A 27,472-nucleotide genomic window follows, 5' to 3' on the forward strand; every position below is an offset into this window, starting at 1 on the left:
CCGGGTGGTAAAGGTGAAATTTCATTACTACACCTTTTTTCCCATTGATGGTTTTACCTCCTAATTCAGAGTACTGCAGGTTAGAATGGGAGAAAAGTTCCTCTTTTGATTTTAAACTGCATGCTTTACGGCTTTCCAATTGGGCTTCCCGGCCGGCACACATTTCATCAGGTATTGTCTGGTGAATGTTGCCTGGGGAAAAATTGCAGGTCAATACACAATGACCACACACTAGAATGTCAAATCTAGCACAAACGTAATTTGTGCCTCATTTGACATTTAGCGGCTCAGTCTGAATGAGGGGCATGGCTTTCATTCTAAGAAGTTCTTGATCTCCTCAAGTCCCGAGCAGACTGCGACTGGTCAGAGGATAATATTGTGTAAGGTACCAACCATACACAATTTGTTCTAATTCATAATTCGAAGTCAGATTTTTTATACTTACTTTAAAGTTTATTCTGCAGCGTCATGTTATCACTATTGGATGCAGAACTTATGATCTCTTGTTTATGTCAAAGTGCTATTCTCTTGTTTCTCAATGGACAATTAGAATGCCTGGGCTATTTGTTAAAATGTCATGCTTTCTTTTCCTGAGCCCCAGTTGAAGTGCTTTCTGCTGCATCTAGGTGGAATGGCTGCTGTCGTGGACACATTTGCGAGAGTAGGAGCACTCGTGCTTTGAGTGAAATTGCAAAAGACGCTAATGAATGGTGGTTGATCAGTGGCACATGCGGAAATACTTTAGGCCTGTTTCACAAAGACATTCTCGGCCATAACCAATCCTTTATGGTAAAAAAAATTCTTCATTTTCACCCGTCAGGAATTCACGAAAGGAATACAATGTAAACCTACACAATTCCACACAAGAGGTGAGACGTAGGTGGAACAAGGCAAAGTTAGCCTTGTAAATTTGTGAATGCCCTCAAATTTGCACATTTGTGGTCGTTCCCACACTCCGATCGGACCTGTTCCACAATGGTGGTGTTGAATATTTTCTCCATAATGTGAAGGGCCGAAGTAACTCTCCTTCCAGGGTGGTACAGGGAACAAATCACCTACAAACTTTGAGGAGATTTAGGAGTGGGGGTTTCTTGAAGGGGGAAAAGTTTACCCGAATGAAAAAAAGATTTGGAAATGGAGGCTATTTTTTCATACTACAGAATTGTACGCTATGTAAAATCATAAACTGGGTAAATGGGAACCCTGTGAGTATGTTAGAGGACATTCAAAGTATTACCTACTATTAGAAAAAATTCCAATTCCAAAAAGTAGAAAATATACTTACTTGTAGGAGTACTTTTACTAGTGCAAATTTACTCTTTTTTGTGATTTGCCCCCTTTTGGTTCTCAGCTTATTTACATGTGGACACTTATCCTCCAAAACACCATCGCCACTTTTATTGTTAATTCATATGTAGAATTAGCCATCCCTGGGATGTTAGCTTGGAAGGCATGGGGCAAAATGGTTCCACAACTGTTCCCGGTGCAATCAATCGGAGGCAGTTTTGATGTTTCCCTGAATGTGTCCTTTCATGTGCTCACTAGTAAACATTCCCTCAAATGAGTTACTTTGATTCTTTGAATTGTGTGTTGTCCTTTGTAAGTTGTCTCTTTCTGATGCTAAGTAACTGTTATGATAATAGCCAGCCACTCACTAAAATACCCACCTACTCTCATTGGAAGCCCCGCGGCGCAACTTTTACCGAGTGGCAGTCAGTTTGATGGCATCAACAACATAGGCCAGTCCAAGGTGGTATTGGTACTACTTCCTGTTCCTTTTAGTAGCAGGTGGGCATTGCCAGTTTGAAGACCACGTCAGCATTGGGCGGAGTAGGGCACTACCTTTTCACAAATGTGCTTTGGTTCCTCTCCAAGGCTATTAAGCGCTTTCTGAAAGCAAATGCAATACAATACACAGGAAATCACGAGTGCTGTGCACGTCAGTTCTGTCCAGTCGGATCCAACTTGTGATTACATTGCTTCCGGTCTCATGCTATCAAAAGTGTAAAGCTTTGCAAACGGGAAGCTGCCCTTAGGCAACTGTGGTTAGTGTTGAAGTGTCAGCTTAGGTTCTGTTTTAAAGAGCTTCAGCTAATATTAGCTGAACAGCACCACAACCAGCGCCCCTGCCTATCTGGCTGATAAGCTCACCACCTCCTGTGGCTCTGGCACACCTGCAGCCAGGGCACCAACAGACTGGAGACAAAGAAATGTAAAAAAAAGAAAAAAATAGGAATAGGCCACCTGCATAGAAGAGCGCATCAAAGGTGCTCTCAGGGACTACTTCCTGCATCAAAAGTATAGAACCTTGGAAGAAATGGCATCCTGCTCAGGAAGAACAGGAATATTTAAGGACGTGTTCTCCTGCACCGGAAGTACAATACAAGAACCTTTACGTGACCTGCATTCTGCACTGAAATCAAGGGAGCTCAAAATGAACAGAATCCTGTGTAGAAACAGCAGCGCCTCTGAAGGAACTGCTTCCAACACTGAATGCAGGAGTGAGTCACGGGGTCTGCAGGAGTGCATTACCAAAAACAAGCCTCATCTTCAGTGGCAGTACCGTAGCTTGAAAGAAACCTCATTATACATGAGACTTTCAGGACATTGATAGTAAATGCACCATGCGCCTGTGGTGCAGCAGCATGTGCGGCGGAGGTACAGGATGAAAAGGAACAGCTTCAGGCACTCAATGTACAGTAGACCAGTGGTTATTAATCTGTTGACTTCTATGGACCCTCACTGAATCACTACTGGACCCCAACCTAAGACATTTATACTCTGAAATAATATTAAAAAGTACTGAAAAAATTGTACAGCAAACAGATACACAAATTATTAAACATTTTATTTATTTACTACAATAACGAGGAGATGTACAAAATTAACATTTTTATTTTAACGGGAAAGTTTCAACTTTTAAAAATGTGGTTTTATTTCCAAAAAACTAAGCGGTATGCTAGACTCCAGCATAACACGTTATATTTTTTGCTATGTAATGCATGCTCTCTTACTTTGGTGGAGCATACCAGGGCTTCAATTTAGGCCACCAATCATCCTCACTAGATTCTTTTTTTGTATACTTGCGCTGCTCCCAAGAATCCAGCTAAAGATCTCAACTTAATTTTAGCTCCCAGTTTCAAATTGTACACATTTACAAAGCATTTTAAACTTTAACATTTAAAATTTCTTTTTTTATCTATATGTATTTTAATAATCTGCTAATACCTGTACCCTACTCCACTCTGCACCACTCCACACTACGTCACTTTACTCTACACCAGTCGACACTGCACTCTGCTCTGCACCACTCCACTCCGCACCACTCCACTCTACGCCACTTCTCTCTATGCCTCTCTACTCTAAACCACTTTATGCCAATGCACTCTACACCATACTGCTCTACAATGCACTACTGCACTCTTCACCACTGCCCTCTACAGCACTCCACGCCTCTCTAATCTGCAACTGCACAGTGTATGCCACTGTGCTCTGACAATGCATTCTACTCTACCACTCCACTCTACGCCAGTGAACTCTATGCCAATCAACTCTATGCCAATTCAAACTGTGACACTCTAATCTACTCTGCACTCTATGCCACTCTACTCTACCGTACACCACTCCACTCTAAAAGCATCTACTCTACCCCACTGCTCTTGGTACCATTGTACTCTGTGCCAATCCTCTCTGCACCACTTTAGGCCACTGCCGTCTACACTATTGTAATCTGCATCACTGTACTCATACCCACTCCATGCTACTCTACACCACTATACTCTACGCCACTGCACTCTATGCCACCCAACTTTGCACCACTGCACTCCAATGCACTCTACGCCACACCAGTGTACTTTACGACAGTCTACTCTGCATCTCAACTCTATGCCGCTGCACTCTATGCCACTGCACTCTACTCTTCCCTACTCTGTGTGCCACTCTATGCTAATGCACTCTGCACCACTACACTCTACACACTACTCTGCACCACTCCACGCTGCTCTTCTCTGCAACACTGCACTCTTTGCTACTGAGCTCTACTTCACTCTTCTCTTCAACACTGCACTTTATGCCGCTGTATTCTACTCTGCACCACTCTACCCAACTCCACTCTAGTGCACTCTACGCCAATGCACTGTACGCCACTACACTCCACATCTCTCCACTCTATGCCATTGCATTCTACGCCAATCCACTCTAAGCCACTATAATCTACTCTGCATCACTGCACTGTATGACACTACTCTGTACACTCTACCACACCGCACTCTTCGCCACTCTATTCCACTATGATCCATTCTACTCCACCCAACTGCAAACTACCCTGCACCACGCCACTCTTTTCTACGCCGCTGCACTCCATGCCACTACACTCAATGCCACTACACCCAATGCCACTACACTCAACACCAATGCACTCTACAACACTTTACTCTAAACCAATGCATTCAACGCAACTGTGCTCCATTCCAATCTACCCTGCAACACTGCACTCTTTGCCACAGAACTTTATGCCACTCTTCTTTGCAGCACTGCTCTCCGCCACTGCAATGTACTCTGCACCACTCTACTCTATTACTCTTATGTGCTCTACGCCAACATACTCTACGCCAATCCACTCTAAGCTAATCTAATCTACTCTGCCCCACCACACTGTACTCTACACCACTGCACTCCACCTTGAAACAATCTACTCTATGCCACTGCACTCTACACCACTCTATTCCATTATGCCATTCCACTGTACCGCACTGCACTCTACTCCATGCCACTCTACTCCATGCCACTCTACTCCATGCCACTCTACTCCATGCCACTCTACTCCATGCCACTCTACTCCATGCCACTCTACTCCATGCCACTCTACTCCATGCCACTCTACTCCATGCCACCCTACTCCATGCCACCCTACTCCTGGCCACCCTACTCCTGGCCACCCTACTCCTGGCCACCCTACTCCTGGCCACCCTACTCCTGGCCACCCTACTCCAGGCCACCCTACTCCAGGCCACTCTATTCTATGCCACTGCACTCTACACCACTTTACTCAAAGCCAATACACGCTACACCACCGTACTGTACATGAATCTCCTTTTTCCCTATACTAATTCCCCACTAATACTTCTTGGGTTCCGGAGTAGCGTCCTCCTGGCGGAAAAGTACTGTCACACCTCGTCTGGGGTAGTAAACGCTATAAAAATGCAATTACAATTACTCTGCACCACTGCACTGCATGCCGCTTTGCTCTACTATATGCCACTGCACTGTACGCCACTCTACTCTACACCATTTTCCTCTACGTCACTTTACTCTGCACTGCTCTACGCCACTGCATTCTACAACAATGCACTTTATGCTACTCGACTCTACACCACTGCTCTCAAAAAAACACCATACTCTGCAACACTGCACTCTCCACCACGGAACTCTACATCACTCTACTCTGCACCACTCTACTCTGCGCCACTGCACTCTACACCACTACACTCTTCGCCACTCTAATCTTCTAGGCCCCACTGCACTTGAACACTCCACTCTACCCTGCACCACTCCACTCTGAACCACTCCACTCTGCCCTGTATCACTCCACTCTATCTCACTGCACTCTACACTGAAACAAGCTACTCTGTGCCACTGCATTCTACGCCACTCTATGCCACTCTGAGCCATTCCACTCGACGACACTCTACCTCACTGAGATCTACCCTGCTCTGCTCAATGCCACTCTTTTTTATGCCTCTGCACTCTATGCTAGTAGGCTCAGCCCCAATGCACTCTGAACCCCTTTACTCGAAACCAATACTCGCTATGCCACTGCGCTGTCCGCAAATCTACTCTGCGCCACTGCACTGTACGCCACTATATACTCTTCTCTGCAACACTCTACTATACCAAATGCACTCTTTGCCACTCTAGTCTACATCACTTTACTGTGCACCACTCTATGCCACTGCACTCTATAACACTCTTCTCTGCAACACTGAACTCTAAGCCATTGAACTCTACACCAATCTACTCTACACCACTCTAATCTACACCACTGCACTCTACACTTTGCCACTTTGCTGCACTCTATGCAAATGCACTCTACGCCGCTACACTCTTCGTCACGCTAATCTACTGTCCATCACAGCGCACTTCACTCTGCCCTGAATCACTCCACTCTACACTGCACTACTCTATGCCACTCCACACACCATGGCATTCTACACCATTCTACTCTGCACCACTCGACTCTAAGCATCTTGTTAGAAATGGGGTGTCTAGTGGCAGCGGTTCATACCCTGTCGAAGTAAGGACCCACACTGTAGTTGGTGTACACACTAAGTTTACCTGTGCTCACCCTCTGGTAGCTTGGCTCGGAGCAGTCAGGTTAAACGAAAGGGGCAATGTGTAAAGTATGTGTGCACACATGCATAGTAACACATTGAAAACACCACAAAACTACTCAACACCAGTTTAGAAAAATAGCCAATATTTGTCTGAGAAAACAAGACCAAAATGACAAAAATCCAATATACACAAGCAAGATATGGATTTTTTAATATTAAAGTTATACTGCTTAGAAACTCAATAGCTCTGGCTAGGTTTATCTCGATATGCTTGATGAAGTCTAATCCCCAAGTTCAGGCTGACTGCAATGGAGCACGGACCCGCTACAGAGTCGCACTGACCCCGGTTACAGTACCATGGGGACATCGAGAATCAAAGATGATGCGAGGCGCTGGAGAAATGAGGCATCGCAGAGACAGTTGCTGCTTCGGGTACTCAATGCCATGCAGGTCGTTGGCACGTCAGCGCTCTGATACAGTGGTTGCACAACAGAGGTGAGGCGTCACTGAAGCAAGTGAGATGTTCCTGCAGGCGGTACAGAGTAGGTGAGCCGCAGACGCCCGGGGACAACGTGAGGTGCAGGGGCGGTTATGCGGCATTTGTGGCAAGGTGTTGGTTCTGATGGCGATGCGGTGGCAATGAAGCATTGTGGGTCAAACTGCGAGGCATCGATTTTGTGGCGTCGATGTGACACCATGGGGCCACAGGTGCTACGGTGGAGTTGGACGTCGCAGAGTTTGGTGACGCAGGACGCTGGACTCACACAGTGGAGGTTCTTTTAAGGTACTGCAGCTTCATCGGCGCTTGCATTGCAAGTCGTGGTTGTTGCATTAAGCGGGGACCATGGCTTCGGTGCAGACAGCTACATGTTGTCAAAGTGTAGAGCGGCGTCAGTTCCAAAGTCGTATTCAAAGATGATGTGCTGATTTCTCCTTTTTGGTACAGAAAACCCACTTTCCAAATGGCCCGGGTAACTAGGTTTAGCACCACTTGGCAGAGTAGGGCTCTCAGCAGAGGAGCCCAGATACTGCAGGTGAAGTCTTTGATGGCCCTGAGACTTCCAACAGGAGGCAAGCTCAACTCAAGCCCTTGGATAAACGTAGACAGCAGGATGCAGAGAGCAAAGTTCAGTCCTCTCACTCCCAGGATAGAAGCTGCAGGCCAGGAAAGCAACGTGGCAGTCCCTCCTGGAAGTACAACAGCTCTTCTTCCTGGCATAATGTCCTCAGTCTAGAAGTGTTCTGAGAATGTGGTGTCAGAGGTCCAGTACGTATACCCATCTTAGCCTTTGAAGTAGGGAGACATCAAAGAAAGGACTTTGTAGGGCTCAAGACCCTGCCCTCTTTGGACCTGGCTCCAGACACACTATGGGGGTTGGGAGGGGGGTGTTCAGGTTGAGGATAAAAATAGACTCGATGGTCCCTTGAACATACCTGCCCCGGTTTCACACGAAAGCGACCGCACGCAAACCAATAAATCCAAACTTTTACATTTCCTTCTTTTTGAAACTGGACATCGCTGTGTTTCACAAAAGCTCAACCATACAACAAAACCTTCTTAACCCGCAAAACAGAGTTCACCATTGACTTCACATTAATTCACTACTCAAATTTTACAATCAATAGAAAGTACGATATCAGAGTAAGAAGTGAAATTGATCTTAATAGCCAGCAGATCTCCGTCGTGTTCACCCATTCCACGCACTAGTTTTTCTCCATCCGGGTGAGGAATTGACTGATCAACAACTTAAAAATAAAGTGGAGTTCTGAACTACTGAAGTTGAATCTTAAACTAATCCAATTCAGAACCACTTCATCAGTAGACAGAGGATGGATAGTCTCCTGGAGAGCGAACACAGACGGCTTTTGATCACCTAGTATCTTCAAACCCCTACCAACAGGCCAAAACTGTGAGTAGTACCCCCATATTCAACGCTCTGTTGAAATTCTTCTTTTGAAGAGGCCCCACAGGAGATCCTCAAGACACATTCTAATTTACCCTAAACACATCAAATGCTCCAATTCCATCAATCATCTTAAATATCTCCACAGAACTTCTGTCAAAACCCTAAAAACTCAGATCCTGGACAAGAGAAGGGCCACATTACACAAAGTAATAGCTACTAAGAGCATAACACAATTCTCACTACTAGTTGGAATAGGATCCTTCTCCCATAGACCTACAACTGATTACTATATTGCTTTTGACAAATGGGAAAATCACTAAAAAAATAAGTTTTAGAGTCAAATTTCACCACCTCTGATTGTCTGTCCTTTAACTCAAACCAGCATGTCTATTATTGATCATGAAATATTAGCATTAATAAAGCAATCTATATCTTCCAGAGATCCCGTTTCCAATGGGATTATTGTGGCTGTAATGAAGCACAATATGCAACTATAGAGCCAGATGTTGAAGCTGTTTTTTGAACGTGTCTGACCACTGGACAGGTCCCGGGTTCAAGGCCAGGGTCCATTATTCAACCACTTCACAAAAAAGGATCTACAAGTAAACCTGCCGATTTTCGTTGAGGAAGACAAACTTTTGTCATTATTTCAAGCAGGTTTTCAACCTAGCTGCACTACAATAGACAACATCATGGTACTGATTCTTTTACTCAAGAAAGTGACACACTGTGGAAGATCTCTGTATGTAAGCTTTGTAGATTACTTAGCGTCCTTGGACAAAGTAAATGGAAACAGACTATGGTCAAAACATTCAGCATAAGGCATCGATCCCGCCTTGTTGCATCTGATCATGCAACTTCACCCCAAACACAAGGATGCAAGTTAAAGTTTCAGGCAATGCAGTCTCTCCGCAGGTCAAAATTGACCATCGTCTTAAACAAGGCTATGTCTCAAATATAGGTGAGATTCAGAATCCCAACTTTCTTGCTCCAAAATCTCGAAATTATCTGGCTAGTCACTCAGCTTGTGCCATGACCTTGCAATATGTTCACAAACTCCGTCAGGCCTCAAGTATCAACTGACTGCCCTTAATTAATTCATCTGTTAAGGGGACTTGCAGTCAAAATCTCAAAACCAAAATCCTTGTTTTTGGGAAACAGACGAGGAAATACAAACGTATGCCAGGGAAACAGGCGGTAGAAATTGCCGGAATAAATTTATATCTGGACTTTGCACTACACCCTAAGTTGTCCACATCTCAGAAAGCTCAAATTAAAATCCCTCACAACAACTAAAGCCCTGAAAAGATTCTCTAGCCCATATGGCGGCCAAACACTCAAACCCACTATCAAGTTGTTAAACACCAAATTAATTCCAGTTTTGCCTTACAGGGCTTTAGCTTCAAGTCAATGCACACTTTATCCAGAATGTCAAAACACTATTTAATCTTTGGGGGCAACACCTCACTTCATTATTCGATTTGAGTTAAATCTTCCTTCCAAGACCTCTCTTTATTTATCAAAGAAAATGTATTATTTTTGTGAATGAGCTTAATCAAGCAGTGAGCCTATGAGGGGGCTGATTTTCAAAGAGATAAAACAGCAGAATCCTCCATTGGTCCATTTTCAGAGAAAACCATCGTTGTTTCAATAAGAATTTACCATTTATTGATATCTTACTAAAAATTTCAAACCTGAATCTTGAACTAACCATCTGGAAAAGTATACAAGAGTCATTCTTCTTAAGACATTTAATCAGTATGTCAAGTTACAAATCTGTGGAATGTCTTATGGATTCATAATTTTCACTCAGGTAGCCCTTTAATGAATCATACTTGGTAGCTGCATTCAAGCTCAAATGTTTAAGGTTTTGTCTTCTCTACATACCATGAAAGCATGAAAGCAGTTTGAGGGTTCATGGAATATTTCTCATTCAGGTTCTTCCTGCAGACTTTGTAAAAAGTCTGTTGAATCGCTGGACCACATCTTGTCCATGTTTGCACGAGTTACGACAAAAATATTTTCATATATTTTTAGATCATTAATGCTTCGTACCATGAAAGAAGTCACTAGGGCTTGCTTCCTTTTACAGGAGAACTCGCACATTTTGAAACTAACAACAATTTTAGACTGAACTTATGCAGTCTCAAATCAGTAGGTGACTCCGCTAAACAAGCACTGTAGCTCCTACAGACTTTTGGACGCATCTTTGCCTCTTTATCTTATTATCTATTTACCTGCTGATGCACTAGTTTTATTGCACATAAGTGATAAAATGAAATATTGAACAATGTCCGCATATGTGGCTGTTTGTTTTGATCTTACCACACAACAGTAGTTAGTCACATGCAGGACAATGTCTATATATGTGTTTTGTGTGTATTTTGTAATGACTTTTAGAAATTTCACATAACTAAATATGTACCTACCTAGTGCTTAGAAGCCTCTGTATCACAGCAATTAAATAATAGATGTTACTGAGAGAGCACAAGTTTGGGAAAAAATGTATAAGTACACCATATTTACAAGCACGTAGTTAGTTAAACATGTTTTGCACACGAGTGTTTTATATCTAGGAGTGAAATATACAGAGTGTTCTATATTCAGTAGCGAAATGTATAAAATGTTAAGTAGAGTAATAATAAGTATAACTGTGTGAGATTAATGTAGAAATGTTGGAATGAATATGAAAACCTCACTTTCTCATGTTAAAAGAATCATGTCCGAATTAAATGTAACTCTGAAATCCAGTTAAATGTGTAGGCCTCAGGGCAATTCACAGCAAACCTAAACGTGCTGCTAAAATAATGTGAGATAAGGTTGACGTGGTTCTTCCAAATGTATTATTGAACTTAGGGTTGAAGTATATGCTTTATAGATGTGTTATTTTAGAAACGTATGATAGTTAAGAATGTTGCTGTTTAAATCAAGTTAATGTTTTAAGAGTGCAGGGACCTGCCTCATGTAAATCAAGTAGGCTTGAACAGATAATGTCATATCGTTTGAACTGCCATGTGCTCGTTAGGGAAGAAGTCGAGAGGTGTCCAGCACAGAGCTTGGAGTGTGTTTTACGACCTAAAGATATGGTGGAGTCTGGAATTTGAGGCCCACTGCAGGACGAACTGTATGCAGGTGCGAGGGTCCTAATCAGCTCGAATGAAAGGGACTTTGTTCAGTGGCGCCTTGCGCAGGCCTGTAGGAGTTTCCAGGAATTTAGGGGGTATCGGCGCATTGGAGAAGAAGCCTGGGAACCAAGGTCAACTTTAACGAGGGTCTTCAAGAGTACCATCATGGAGTTTACCGCGCAAAGATGTACCACGTGAGGGGCGTCCCAAGGGGCGTTCCTATCAGAAATGTGATTTGGTATTAGGGAAAGAGACCCGGGAGGAGAGCAGAGCAGATGATTTTGGGAGCCTAAGGAAGCGGATGGGTAGGCAGATAGGCTGATCAGGAGAGACCCATTATCAGAGAAGAGACAAAGAGAAGTGCGTGATCTTCTTAGGAAGTCACCACGGCTGACACCTAGAGGGGTAAAGATCTTGCTAAGTAGGGATGTCATTTAGTATAGTGTAGGGACAGACTAACCTTAATTTTCCTTTTCTGTAATGACTTTGAGGTTGCAACTTGTATCCATTTTGGCAACCCTTATGGTTTTCGAGATTGTACTTATTATTTTGTTTTTCAGACTCAGATTATTCAAAAAGTTCATGTTCATAGTGATACCGATTTATCTTCTGAATCTCATTTTGAGAAGTTTGTATCTTCAGTTATCTTTGACTTTATATTAAATCTTTGAAACTTAAAATTTGGTCAGTGGTCCTTTAGAGTGGTGTAAGTTCTTAAATTGATTGACTTATTGTTAGATTACCTTTTACTCAATGACAGGTACCAACGATTCAATCGACGTAGTTTGGGATTTGGTAAGGTAACTAGTAACCAGTAATCCCGCGTTAGCAGTTGGTAGCAGAGTGAGGATCGTTATCTTCTTGAGGAAGGTAATCTAGAGAGGTTAGTTTACCCCAAGGCCCTAGACATCGAGAGACGAGCAGCGGAAGAATCGTGAGCCGAAAGGTGCAGACGGTGCGAGAAAAGCAGCAGTATCGGAGAAGAGTGAGTATAACAAGGGTCATGCGTGAACAGATTGCGGTGTTTTGTGTTGTATTTGTATTGTAATGTCTTGCAGAGTTGAATGCCTGTAGTGTGAATGAGAGAAGGTTGTGAGCGCGCGCAACCTGGTAAACTGGTAACCTGGTAAACGGGTGAACTGGTGAAATCTTAAGTTCAGGCCAGAGCTTAAGTGGTTTTGGGTGTATCGAACATCCAGGGTAGTTGTCGACCATAGTACAGAGGTCACGAGGTACCATTGACCGCCGTGGATCCAAGATAGGGGGAGTGTAACAGTGAGTGTATGAGTAACGGACGCTGGTCGAAAGTTACTGTGTGTGAGTAACCTATCGGAGAAGGCGATTGTCTGGAAGTAAACGGAAAGACATTTCGCCAAGTTAAGGTGACAACTACAGAAAGACTGTGGGCGTACAGTCAAGAAAGGTGATCGCTTGGACGGAAGTAGTCATTTTTCAGAGTATGAATGGGACGCGTGCATGACCGAGGAGACGAGCTGAGTAAGGAGGGGAACTGCTGCGAAGGGGGACGGGTGACGTCGGCTAGAGCCGCGCTGTGATTGAGCGGTTGGTGTGACGTTAGCTAGAGCCGCGCTCTGGTTGGGCGGCTAGAGTGACGTCGGAGGAAAGTCGCGTACGGATAGGCCAGTTAGTGAGAACGGCGCTGAGATTGGTGGAGTGTCATCAGGAAGTAAACAAACGCAGAGAAAAGAGAAATCATAAAGTGTTTTAAGTGTTTGAAAGGGATTTTTAAACGGAAACGAAGTGAACATTATTATGGGGAAGAGGCTCCGCCGGAGGGTACGCCAGCTCATTATATGGCAACGAATGTGGGGCTGCATACCATATTATGGATTGGGGCTTGGAATAAGCTTACGCAAGGGAATGAGGAAATGCAGTTCCCGAAGTACGGGACGTTTAAGTTAGAGGTGTTACATCGGCTAAAAGCAACCATGTCCTCATTGAAACCCTCACCTAGACCAACACAGTTTGAGGCCCTTAATGCATGGATTAAGGCTGCACACGACCGAAATTTGAACAGGCGTCAACAAAGGCTGACGCGATCGGTAAGGGCAGTGCGAGATTCCAAATGGGATGAGGAAGAAAAGCGTTGGAGGGTACAGGCTATTGAGGTGGAAAAAATGTATCCGATGAGGGAGGTGGCAGGAGGAGGAGGAAACCTCATGGAAGAAGACGAGGAAAGCGAGTCGGAGGACAATCTGATAAACAGATTGTTAATGGATAGACCGCCTCCGAGAGTGGGGGTGATAGAAGATAGAGGGCTCGCAAGGGAAGATGGGAATGCCATAGAGGGGTATACACCACTCCCTATATCGGAATGGACACCTATCAAAGGCGGAGAAATACCTCAAAACAACACTGTACAGAGTGTGGTGGGAAGGTTTGTGGAGCAGAAAACGCCAACCACCGAAAGGGCTGAGTCTGTGGGATTGCCAGATGCTCTTCAGGTGCCTGTTACCATAGGACCCATAGTTTCGATCTATAACCCTGAGAGAGATAGAGAGGAACAACAAAGGCAATGGGATAGAGAAAGGATTGAGATAGAAAGAAGGAATAATGTGACAAATGCATGGAAACAATTGCCAGGATCGGTAACATGGAATACCCCATTAGACACAACGGTCGGTCCCAATTCAGAACAGGGAGGTCCGAGAGGACCAATGGATCTAAGGGGACCGCGGCCAAGACCCTATTCAGAATTAAGAGCTGATTTGAGGGAATGGGACGGGTCCATAGTATCTCTGAGTAACAGGACAAGAACGGAACCAGAGTGGGAAAGCAGGGGTAACGGGACTGTATCTCATTGTGGGGCCAGCGAAAGTAGTCAGGGCCGGGAAGGCCAAAGTCAAGAGAATAGAGGGGATGCATGTCCTACAAACCAGAGAGAACAGCAAGAACAAAATACGAGGAGTATGGAGTGTGAGGAGGTGTCTCGCCTCACGCAAACAGAGGGAGACCAAAGAACGCAAGAGTACAGGGATAGGTTTAGGTGCACCCATCACGCACACGCACCTGGGGAGAATGTACAGCACTGGCAAAGAGGGAACAGTGAAAGGTCACGTCATACATCGAGTGATCGGAGGTCACAGATGCATGAGGAAGAAAAAGGGAGTAACGGAATTCCTTACCATGCATCCCGTGAAACCAGACAGGATGGGGAACGCGGGGCTATGAGGCGCGAAGGAGTGTTTCACTACCCACCCCGAGAAGATGGAAAGGCATGGGACCTAGAGAGATGGGAAGAGGGGAGGACTCCCTTTAACTCACCAGTGCCTAGGCGTAGGGCTAGGAGCTGGGACGGGGAGGATGTGGAAGGTACATCTGGACCAGAGGTGCTGAAAGCTGCGATAAAGGTTAAAAGGCTTGATGTCTCCAGTCTGAAATCCGATCTAGACGAGATTATAGAAGGAACGGTGCCTTTAGAAAGGATCGATTTGTACGAACAAGACGAATTGCTGTTCATAGCGAAGGATACTACTAGGAGAGCTAGAGCATTCCACGAGAAACTGTCTAATTTGGCCGACAGGTATGCTGTAGATTTATCCAGGACAAGGGCACTACAGAGTAACCATAGGTTACAATATTCAGACCAAGACCTAGATGAGAAGAGGACTACTGGATTGAAAACTCACATAAGGGAGCTGATATCTGGAATAAGAGTGTGGAGAGAACTGGATAAATGGGAAGAAAAGTGGTCGAAAAAGGGCACGGTTAGACGAAGTACAAATGTGATGACTCCTGAGGGAAGGGTAATGCAGATGGAGGCATTCCCTTTGCGAGAAATATCAAATGGAAATTATGTACATGTGCCCTGGAGTAGAGGAGACTTAGCTGCATTTACCAACTCATTTCCGAAGTTGCGGGACAATCCAGTAGAGTGGTATAAGCAGGTAGAGAGGTTTGTCAAAATCTCGAAAGTATTGTGGATTGATTTGAACACGTTGTTTGACATCGTGGTCCCATCTGATCTGTGGACCCCGTGTAAGACTAGTGTCGAATGGCCAAATGCTGAACCAGTGAGGGATGTTCGAACTAATGGACCATCCGAGATTGTCATGCGAAAGTATGAAAGGGTAATAGCTTGGTTGCAAGATAAGGTACCACCACAGGATATAGATTGGGTAAAGATAGATCGAACGAGGCAAGAACCGAAGGAGACCGTGCATGAGTTTTATGAGAGGTTGTTGAAAACATTCAAGCAATACAGTGGACTTGATGTAATGGATCCCAAAGATATAGGACAATTTGTGTCAAAGTTTGTCTTGGGGTTGAGACCTGACATTTGCTTGATGATTCAGCAACATTTAATCTGTTGGCAGAACAAACCACTAGATGAGATTTTACGTTATGCCAGATACTGTAGTGATGAAATAGACTCTAAAGCCAAGAATCTAAAGGAGAAATTGATGGTGGTACAAATGCAGTCCGCCGGGAAGGGTGGCCAGCAGAAGCAGGGGATGGGACGGAAGCCAAACGGTCAGAATAAAGACAATGAGGAAGGGCAGAGACCTAGGATAGACTTTGCCACTTTAAAGAAAACGACAAAGTGTCATCAGTGTCACCAGGTGGGGCATTGGCGACGCGAGTGTCCCTTTAACCCTGAAAATGGAGAGCTAGAAGTAGAAGAGCAGGTCCAAGAAGTCCCAACGCAAAAGGTGACAGTTCCAAGCAGTAAGGTGGCCAAAGGGGGGACTTCGGCTCCACGGGCCCAGTTCCCACAGCCACCGAAAATATCGACAGGGGGAAAGGTCTTTAAACAAATGCCTCTGTTTATCGAGGAAGAAAAGTGTTATTACATTGATCCATTGACAGGACAACGGGTGAGCAGTGAAGAGGACTGTACCCTCGGGGCAGTCCTAGAAGTGGATCAGAGAGGGCCATTTGTTGAGGCAGAGGTGGCAGGGTGTCCTACAACGTTCCTAGTGGATACTGGGGCTACTCGATCGACTCTGAGATCAGCGGTGGTTCCAGACTTGCCGATGTCAGGGGAAACAATTCAGGTGGTAGGAGTCGCAAATAAAAGGATGACTAGTCCCTTGACAGAACCAGTGTCTGTGAAAATTGGAAACCACATGAACGAACATCAGTTTGTGGTTTGTGACTCGAGTCCGGTATGTCTGTTAGGAAGGGATTTGTTGTGCAAATTGAATTGCACCATATACTGCACCCCGCAAGGAGTGGAGGTACAGACTACCGACGAAGATGCTACTTTTAAGGTGGCCAATTCGAAATCCTGTGTAGAACTATATCCTACTCTGACTGTAGAAGATCTTCCCCAAGACCTACGAGATGCAGTGGCGTCAGAGGTATGGGATTTCACCGGAGAGGAAATAGGATTGATTAAAGGGGTAGAACCGGTAAAAATTCTGGTAAAACCAAATGCTGAGTATCCAAGAACGCCTCAATACAAATTGTCACAGGAAACGATTGCAGGAATAAAACCTGTGATTGAGTCAATGATACAACAGGGAATACTGAAAGAAATCGTGGGCAGTCCTTGTAACTCCCCGATAATGGGTTTGCAGAAACCTAGTGGGAAATTCAGGATAGTACAGGATTTACGAAAGATTAACAACATAGTTGTTTCATGTTGTCCCGTGGTACCGAATCCTTCAGTGATACTGTTTCAAATACCATGTCAAGCAGAATGGTTTACAGTGATAGATCTTTGCCAGGCTTTCTTTTCAATCCCATTGGATGAAGAGAGCAGGTATCTTTTTGCTTTTAAAATGGAAGATCGCGTTTTAACATGGTGTCGAATCCCACAAGGATTCACAGACAGCCCATCCATCTTTAATCAGTTGTTGAAGAAGAATCTTGAGAATCTAGTACTGCCACAGAATTCGGTTCTGGTACAGTACATAGATGACCTACTTGTTGCGTCAGAGACAGAGGAAGCCTGTAAAGCAGACTCAATTGCCTTACTGAACCATTTAGCTGAAAATGGACATAAGGTATCTCCGAGCAAGTTGCAATATTGTCTGACAGAAGTACAGTATTTAGGGCACCGGTTAGAAAAAGGGAAACGTAAGGTGTCCCCAGAGAGGATTGAGGCGATAATGAAGATGAATGCGCCTACAACACAGAGAGAAGTTAGAATGTTCCTAGGAATGGTGGGTTACTGCCGACAGTGGATAGTTAACTTTTCACTGAAAGCAAAGCCCTTACAGAAACTGACGCACAAGGAGGTGAGTGATCCGGTACCATGGGATGAAGAATGTCTGGTGGCATTTTTACAGCTGAGAGACGATTTATGTCGTGCTCTGGGAGTGCCTGATTACGAGAAAACATTTTCACTCTATTGCTGTGAGAGAGAGGGATGTGCTTTGTCAGTCTTGGCACAGACCCACGGAAATGCCCGTAGACCAGTTGCATATTTTTCGGCTACATTAGATCCAGTAGCCGCAGCGTTGCCCGGATGTCTCAAATCCGTTGCTGCAACGGGTGTCAGCATTGAAAGGAGCGAGAGTATTGTGATGGGACATCCAGTGGTGGTGTATGTACCACATTCAGTTGAATTGTTAATGACCAGGACGAAGACGCAGCATCTGACCAATAGTAGGCTCACGCGCTACGAGCAAGTTATTCTTGCTGCAGAGAACGTGACTCTCAGGAGATGCTCTGTCTTGAATCCTGCTACTTTGATGCCATTACCTACTGTAATAGAAGGCGAAGGATGTGAAGACCACGATTGCCTTGATGTGACTGAACTATGCACGAAACCCAGACCAGATATTGTGGATGAGCCATTGTCTGACCCCGATGAAATTTATTTTGTTGATGGCTCATGTTTAAGAGACGATACTGGTCGGTTGAGAGCAGCTTATGCTGTTTGTACTATTACTGGAGTGGTGGAAGCCGCTTGCCTGGAGGGAGTACATTCCGCACAGGTAGCAGAAATTATTGCCCTAACTCGTGCCTGCATAGCAGGAAACGGAAAGAGAGTCACCATCTACACGGACAGCCAATATGGTTTCGGTGTGGTTCATGATTTCGGGCAGTTGTGGTCTCAGAGGGGTTACATGACCTCCTCTGGTTCGCCCATTCGAAATGGAGAATTTGTGCGGTTGTTGTTAGAAGCATTACAAGGTCCAGTTGACATCGCAATAGTAAAGTGTGTAGCTCATACTAAGAATACAGATTTTGTGTCACAAGGCAACAGATACGCTGATGAAGTCGCACGCTATTGTGCAGAACAAAACTATTCTTTCTCAAAAGTGGAAATTGAGGGGGTTGAAGAAAGAACAGAATTAAGCATGATGTTAGAGACCGTGGATTCCTGGGAAGATTTGAGGGTAATGCAGGAGAATGCACCAGAAACTGAGAAAAGGGCATGGGAAACAGCAGGTTGTGTGCGAAGTGAAATGGATTTTTGGGTTTCAGCAGATGGGAGAGCTGTGTTACCTGAAGAATTAGCAAATCCCATGGCGAGAGAAATACATGGTCCGGTACATCTAGGAAGGGATGCTATGATGAGAGTGTTTAGGCAAACTTGGTATTGCCCTAAATTTAGAATAGCAGCAGAATCAGTATGTAAGCGATGTGTTACCTGCCAACAACTGAACGTAGGCAAACGAACACCAGTCACACTGAGTCACATTGGGAGGTCGGGGGGGGCCTTTCAATAGAATGCAACTAGATTTCATCGAAATGCCAAGAGTTAATCGCCTTCGGTATGTGTTGGTGATTGTATGCGTATTTTCCAGATGGGTTGAAGCGTACCCTACACGTAGGTGCGATACACTCACAGTGGCTAAATTGTTGCTCAGGGAGTTGATACCGCGCTTCGGGGTGCCTGCCTCTTTGGAATCGGACAGAGGAAAACATTTTAACAGCGAAATAGTGAAGATGTTGTGCTCCACACTGAATATCGATCAAAAGCTGCATTGTAGTTATCGACCAGAAGCTTCAGGAATTGTGGAACAAGTGAATGGCACATTGAAGAATAGATTGGCTAAAGTAGTGGCATCCACATCTTTGAGTTGGCCAGATGCTCTTCCTTTAGTGCTCATGAGCATGCGCAGCACCCCTGACAGGAGGACAGGTCTCTCTCCCCACGAGATTCTGATGGGGAGGGCCATGAGACTTCCCACAGTTCCAACTACTGCCCTATTGAATATTACAGATGATCTGATCTTGGATTATTGTAAAGGACTGTCTGACGCCATCCATTCTGTGTCCCTTCAGGTGCATGCGGTTGAAGTTCCAGCATCGAGGAACCTGTGTCATGACCTGAACCCAGGGGACTGGGTATTGGTTAAAAAGCACGTCCGGAAGAACTGCCTAGATGTTCGCTGGCGTGGGCCCTTTCAGGTAATCCTGATAACAAACACCGCGGTGAAGTGCGGGGGGCTGCCAAATTGGATCCATGCATCCCATACTCGAAGAGTTCCAGCACCTCTAGAAGGAACAGCTCCTATCCCAGACGAAAGCCCGGAAGTGGAAGAAGAGTCGCAAGAAGGGATTGAGGCAGCTGAGGGGGTGTCGGAAGAAGTTGGGAACGCAACGGATTCAGAAGAAGAGCGAAGGCAGGACGGCAGTGAGACGGAAGACGCAACTGAAGGAGAGAGCAGAAGTGAATACGACTCAGACTCAGATCCGTATCAGAGCGACCAAGAACCAAGTGAGAGGACAAGGAATAGGAGAATAAGGCTTGGAGCTGCCACTTGGCCAGCAAGGAGAAGAAGGCTAAGTTTGAGGTCGGCCCAGGAAGAAACGCTTGCTCCTATATCCGAAGACTCAGATCCAGAAGAAGATACCCAGGATCAAGCCGAGGAGGGTCTTAGAAGATCAAGGAGGGTGCGAGTGCCTAGCAGAAGATACTCTACTCCCGACTGGACCTACCTCGTTGCAGATGTCTGGGGGGCACAGAACCGGGAGGATCCGGGAAGTGGACCTGGTCAGAACTAACCCGATCATCACCGTGCAAATAAGGTTTCTACTGCCAGGAGCGGAGACCGAAAGGTTGCTGACACTCAACATCGTTCATCCTCCTCTCCTGAGCGGAATAAGAAAATTGATTTTAGAGACAGTTGAGTTTCCAGTTTGCTGTTCACGATATCCAATATTGGAGGGAACTCTTCTTCGTTTGGAAATGCTTGAGCGAGTAGTAGAAATTCTTGGAGCGCTCATTGTTGTGGATTAATACCATATTGCGAATGTCTTCAAGGGGGCGCAGAACTGGAAAGGTGAAGAAAGTGATCCTGATTAGAACGGACCCCTTTGTAATTGTGGATGTAGAACTGATAGTACCAGGAGTAGAAATTGAAAAAACGTTAACTCTCAATTTCGTCCGTCCACTTGTCCAAAGCGAAATAAGGAGAATAATCCTAGAAACAGTTGACTTTCCATGTTGTGGTACGAACTGCCCAGAACCTGAGGGAATGTTACTTCGGATGGACATTTATGAAGACGTAGTGTCCCTCCTTGAGCCATACATAACTTCAGACGAAAATAAGACTCTTGAAAAGAAATTGTAAAATTGCTGCAAGATAACCTAGCGCCGAGTGGAAGAAGAAAAATGGTAGGGGGTTCCTTTTAGCGGATGGAGAAGGGCTAGGGTTGTCTATATTTCTATTGGACTTTGAACTGTTTTGCGGAAATAGATTGTCAAGCTTCCAAGTGTTCAAAAGAGAGACATTGCAAGAGAGAAAGACTTGGTTCGAAAAAAAAAGAAGAAGTTGATGCAGGAAGAACGTCCAGAACCACACTGTTTGAGAACATGGAGGCTGGCAACCCGAACCGCAGGGCAAAATGTATAGTTGGCACATTGTTGGGAGTAGTGATTTCCTTGATAGTTTTAGTTGTTACGGTCTCATACATAGTGGGACACGAGAGAGATGCAACTACAGTACAGGAGGTCAAGGGAGTGTCAACACCGAAAACTACCATTATTAATGATAAGGGAAACATCAATGATAAAGACAAAGCGTTGTTAGATGCAGAAGTAAAAAGGTTACACACTGATGAGTCACAGGGAAATTTCAGGTCAAATGCTTATGCTAAATTGCTGTATGAATACGTTGATGCCATGGAAGTGAAGAATTGTTACGTTTGTATGCAATTACCAGCTTCGGTAGAGGAGGGTATCAGATACCATCATCTTCCGTTGACATATGGAATCACGTGCAGTTTATTGTTGAGCATATTTTATGGACGAGAAGGATTTGAGTATTATTTCTCGAATTTCGACTCGACATTGCCAGAGGTCCCGAATTTCAAGCATTTGAACAAGTGGGACTATTACAAAAGCGAGGACAGATTACACAAATGGTTTATTCCATGGAAAACGTTAGATACTTCACATGCTCGAAGAAACAATCTGACTTGTCAAGTGTCAGAAATTGAGAAAAAGTTTATAGGACAGGTAGATACTAGATACAGGAGGCAGAAGATTTTGAAGGCATCAGGACAATGGGAAACAGATTGGACCAAGGAGGAAAGGGCACATCAAAGAAAAGGTAGTATTGGTCCAATTGCTTTAGATAAGGAGAAAAGGGGGAAACTGTGCATTCACAGGAGTCACTCCTATTATGAGAACTTTTATGTAGGTCAAGTCAATTTTGAACATGCCTTTCAATTGGAGTATTACTCTAAGGATTTTTTGAAAGGGATGCAAGCAATACCAAATGTATATTTTGTATGTGGAAGAAATGCCTATGTGAAGCTACCAGATAATTGGTACGGATCATGCTATCTGGCTGTTGTCTTCCCTAAAATATATCATGTTGAGAATTTGGAAACGACAAAGAAAGAAATACCAACTAGGTGGAAGAGAGGGCTGGGTGCAGCAGAAGTAGTTGGAGATGTACTCGGTGCTGCATTCCCTATCTTAGGACTGATATTGAATGACATTAAGATCAGGAGGTTAGCTACAGTCGTAGATAGGCTATCTGCCAGTACTGCAAGATCATTGATGCTGATAGAAGGGGAGATGCAATCGATTAGGGCAATGGTTCTTCAGAACCGACTTGCTTTAGACGTTCTGTTAGCAAAAGAGGGAGGAGTCTGTAAGGCTTTGAAGGTCCAGGAATGCTGCACTTACATTCCAGACAATTCAAAACCTCTAGAGAAGTATATACGAAACATCACTGCCATACACTACGAAATTGAGGATCTGACAAAGATAAACGTGTGGGAAAAAGTAGGTCATGGAATGGGTAAAGTTGGAGGTTGGTTTGCCAACTTAGGAAAGGGTATCGTTTGGTACATACTGAAACCCATCATCATAATTGTGATTTGCGTAATCACTTTGTGGGGATTGGTGCGTTTGTATCAATGTTATAGAGCAAATAGGTTGCAGAGAACTATGAGGAAACAGGAGGAAGAGTTGACAGCGATGCAGGACACTCAATACAAGAGTCTGAAAGCATTGGAGGCTATGAAAAGAGGTGGCCCTGCCATGACTTCACTTTGAAGGGTTCTACATTTTTGGTGTCTTGGTGATGATGACCCCTGAAGGTCATCAAAGGGGGGACTGAGAGAGCACAAGTTTGGGAAAAAATGTATAAGTACACCATATTTACAAGCACGTAGTTAGTTAAACATGTTTTGCACACAAGTGTTTTATATCTAGGAGTGAAATATACAGAGTGTTCTATATTCAGTAGCGAAATGTATAAAATGTTAAGTAGAGTAATAATAAGTATAACTGTGTGAGATTAATGTAGAAATGTTGGAATGAATATGAAAACCTCACGTTCTCATGTTAAAAGAATCATGTCCGAATTAAATGTAACTCTGAAATCCAGTTAAATGTGTAGGCCTCAGGGCAATTCACAGCAAACCTAAACGTGCTGCTAAAATAATGTGAGATAAGGTTGACGTGGTTCTTCCAAATGTATTATTGAACTTAGGGTTGAAGTATATGCTTTATAGATGTGTTATTTTAGAAACGTATGATAGTTAAGAATGTTGCTGTTTAAATCAAGTTAATGTTTTAAGAGTGCAGGGACCTGCCTCATGTAAATCAAGTAGGCTTGAACAGATAATGTCATATCGTTTGAACTGCCATGTGCTCGTTAGGGAAGAAGTCGAGAGGTGTCCAGCACAGAGCTTGGAGTGTGTTTTACGACCTAAAGATATGGTGGAGTCTGGAATTTGAGGCCCACTGCAGGGCGAACTGTATGCAGGTGCGAGGGTCCTAATCAGCTCGAATGAAAGTGACTTTGTTCAGTGGCGCCTTGCGCAGGCCTGTAGGAGTTTCCAGGAATTTAGGGGGTATCGGCGCATTGGAGAAGAAGCCTGGGAACCAAGGTCAACTTTAACGAGGGTCTTCAAGAGTACCATCATGGAGTTTACCGCGCAAATATGTACCACGTGAGGGGCGTCCCAAGGGGCGTTCCTATCAGAAATGTGATTTGGTATTAGGGAAAGAGACCCGGGAGGAGAGCAGAGCAGATGATTTTGGGAGCCTAAGGAAGCGGATGGGTAGGCAGATAGGCTGATCAGGAGAGACCCATTATCAGAGAAGAGACAAAGAGAAGTGCGTGATCTTCTTAGGAAGTCACCACGGCTGACACCTAGAGGGGTAAAGATCTTGCTAAGTAGGGATGTCATTTAGTATAGTGTAGGGACAGACTAACCTTAATTTTCCTTTTCTGTAATGACTTTGAGGTTGCAACTTGTATCCATTTTGGCAACCCTTATGGTTTTCGAGATTGTACTTATTATTTTGTTTTTCAGACTCAGATTATTCAAAAAGTTCATGTTCATAGTGATACCGATTTATCTTCTGAATCTCATTTTGAGAAGTTTGTATCTTCAGTTATCTTTGACTTTATATTAAATCTTTGAAACTTAAAATTTGGTCAGTGGTCCTTTAGAGTGGTGTAAGTTCTTAAATTGATTGACTTATTGTTAGATTACCTTTTACTCAATGACAGGTACCAACGATTCAATCGACGTAGTTTGGGATTTGGTAAGGTAACTAGTAACCAGTAATCCCGCGTTAGCATTACTACTGCACAACTCGGTGGACTCATTTGATCAACCGGAGAAGGATATCCTGTGTTTGTGGATTGTGTTCGTATACTTCTTATATTTCTCTAGCTGTTCCAGACAGCTGACAAAATGTAAGGTTTGTCCCATTATTTTCTTTTTGAAATGTTGTGTACTACCAGCGATCTAACTTTATTCTGATTTTGTACAATTTCTAAGTACGTATGATGTCATGGGTTACACCTACTGCTTTTCTATTATATGGACCTATCCTGTTAGTTATGCCTCCTCTGACCCTGTCTTTCAGGCTCACCACCCCCTGCCCTTGATATCTGTGGTCAGGTTGCTTTGTTTTGGCTATTCCTGTGTTTGTCGGATATGATATATGTCCTGCATTGATGTCCATGTATTTATATGTTACTGGCAAATTGAACTACTTCATGTGGCGTTTTTTGATCTATTTTAATTCATTTTTCCGTTAGTTTTCCCCATACTGTAGAACTTCGTTGGCTGCAATAGTACATGTTCTGTGTTCCATTTTTAAAATGTTAACTAAAAAAATATTTAAATGATGCCCTCAAATAGGACCAAACCTGCAGCCTACAAATTACTGACACTAGCATCTTTGCAGTTGGTGCATTAGCCCAGTGAGCTGTTTTGCACCTAAACAGACATTGAAAACAGCATACTGTAAGCTGATCTCGCAGGAGAAAAGTAGATCACAGGGCTAAGAAGTTACTCTAATCGCCTACAGTATATATAGTGTATATCTGCGTTCTTTGCAATATTAAAGTGCAAAAGATCTTTCCACAATCTCCAAGGTGGTAAGATCAGAATAGATTATTTGAGTTTACTTGCCATAGTGCAGTAGGAGGAGGGGGCAAATTATCTAAAAAAGTAAATGCATAAATGCCTGCAAAGGATGATAAGGGTCATCCTTTTTAGAGCTTGGTGTCCTGTTCTCTCATAGTTTGAAAACTAGTGACAGTGTTTGCCTCCGTCCTTGAGTTCAGTAATGACAAAAATAGAATCCTTTTTGCACAACAGTAAGAATAAAAAGACCAATCAAACATGATGGTAGAGTTACAACCAAGTATGATATAATGTGAAACCTAATCTTTAGAGGAAAGGGGAGGTTGGTGTTAGCCACAGAAATCCAGTGTGCTTGGAATCTGAGCAGTATAAAAACAACTTACTTCTTATAATGTCTGCATGATATATTGATCAGAGAGAAATGCAAAAGGCTCGGTAGATTCTGGGAATCTTCGCAGAAAGCCCGTTTGTGTGTTAAATGGTTCTATGTTCTGCAGCATGTAGTCTGTGAAGCAAGTTGATATTTCTTTGTCGTCCAGGTCTGTGCGCTTTCCAGCTTCATTTATTGAGTCTTGAAGAGTCCATTGTCCTTAGACTTCATTTCTTAGTTCTTGTTCAACAAATCAGTGGAACAATTCATTGACTGACATGTGAAAGGTGCAGAAACCGTGAATTAATGAAAACATTTATGAAAAAGCAGGAATTGTAAGCACGGAAAACGCTGAAAATCATGTTTGCTTGTATGTCTTGATCAGACAGGAAATGGGAGATTTATGACACTCAGTCTTAATCTGACATCAATTTCATTATATCAAAGGTTGAACCTGAAAAGTGACCCTTTGTAGACACCCAAGTGTTCCAAATGCCCTGGGGCGAGCTCTGGTGCAAGAATTATCAGAGCCCTAGCCAAGCATCAAGGCCATTTCTGGTTGTATTTGTTGCAATGTGTTCCCAAGAGGCCCTGTTGTGGGTCTTATGATGTCACTGCACGGCAGCTGTCTGAAGTTGCCTCTATGAAGAGCCTGCCATTCCTACAACAACCACAACAATGGGATGTTGTGTTCTTGTGCATCAGCAAACATGGTCGTTGGCACTGACTACTCTTTTTGCTTCCTGGCTCTAGAGATCATCGCTGAGGCAGCCCTTTGCAAATGTGTCCTGAAACCCTTGAAAGAAGCCATTGAGTCGCATCTCTGTGCCATCCACACCAACAACAGTGCATTGCGGCTGCTGACAGAGAATCAGATGGTCATACAGGGCACGACCACCACTGAGCTTGGAGTGACCACCAGCGTACCCGAAGTGGTTGTAATGGACAAGATCCTCAGCAAATTTGCTGCCATGCACAAGGCATACTCACCCGAGAAGAAAATCTCCATCCTGCTTAAGACCTGCAAACTAATCTATGATTCAATGTCTGTGGGGCATACAGGTATTGCTCATTTCTACTAAATCAACTGAATTCAGAAATTGTACATTTTATGTTTGCATGAATCATCATAGTGATGCTTTATAACAATTGTTGGGACCGGTAAGGTATTGAAGATGTTCGGTAAATCTAAGAAGCGTGTGTTATGAGAGGGAATGTGTCTTAAGTATTGTCTCTTTAAAGCTGCTTAAACAAAGCAATGTACTGCAGTAGTGCTGTGGTACCATCCTCTTTGAGTGACAACCCTCACTACACTGCTTTGAATTGTTTGTATTGTCACTGGCAGTTTCTTTGGCATCCCTACAAGTAGCATGAGGTGCAGCTTTGCACCCACTGGTGATCGTGGCTTTCTGATTTGTGGACAGAAATGGCCCCCCGTGTACCATTTTGTTTTACACCACTACAGAAATTCTCCATTTGTAAAAAAAATTTAATTGGATGATTCAAAGTACTGCAGTGTAGTGTTCTTAAGCGCTGGAATTCGAATTATCGTGGGAAACCTTGGAATAATTAAGATTTGATATAATTATAATATGTCACATATAACACATTTATCAAAATACAAGACAAGTTTAATATTTAATTATTATTGCTCAATTCAAATTGCTACACTTTTTATCACCATAATAAAAATGAGTGACTAGACACTGTCCGTATATAAAACTTTATCCATGAAGTTTGTAATATATATATATATATATATATATATATATATTCACTGAAAAAACCATAGGTTTGACACCAGTTATAGTTAGCTGAAAATTTTACTGATATAAAACCAATGAAATTCCACGTTATAGTTAGTTGGACTCACTATAACTTGCGCGTGTAATGCACTGCTGATGACGTCACATATTACATCACTCATGACATCACTGATGACACCATCCAGTGAATGTGTGTCTTTCT

At 43.7% G+C, this 27,472-nt stretch overlaps 1 protein-coding gene across 2 annotated transcripts in view; it reads left to right on the forward strand.

The window, feature by feature from the left end:
• RIN3 (Ras and Rab interactor 3) overlaps nt 1-27,472 on the forward strand; it is a 506,654-nt gene that overhangs the window by 395,032 nt on the left and 84,150 nt on the right. For both annotated transcript variants that reach the window (XM_078660076.1, XM_078660075.1), the window contains exon 7: nt 26,258-26,566. In XM_078660076.1, the coding sequence (XP_078516202.1) occupies nt 26,258-26,566 (309 nt within the window). The remainder of the gene's footprint in view (nt 1-26,257; nt 26,567-27,472) is intronic.

Source organism: Lissotriton helveticus, chromosome 9 (genome assembly GCF_964261635.1).
Source record: "Lissotriton helveticus chromosome 9, aLisHel1.1, whole genome shotgun sequence".
Lineage (NCBI taxonomy): Eukaryota > Metazoa > Chordata > Amphibia > Caudata > Salamandridae > Lissotriton > Lissotriton helveticus.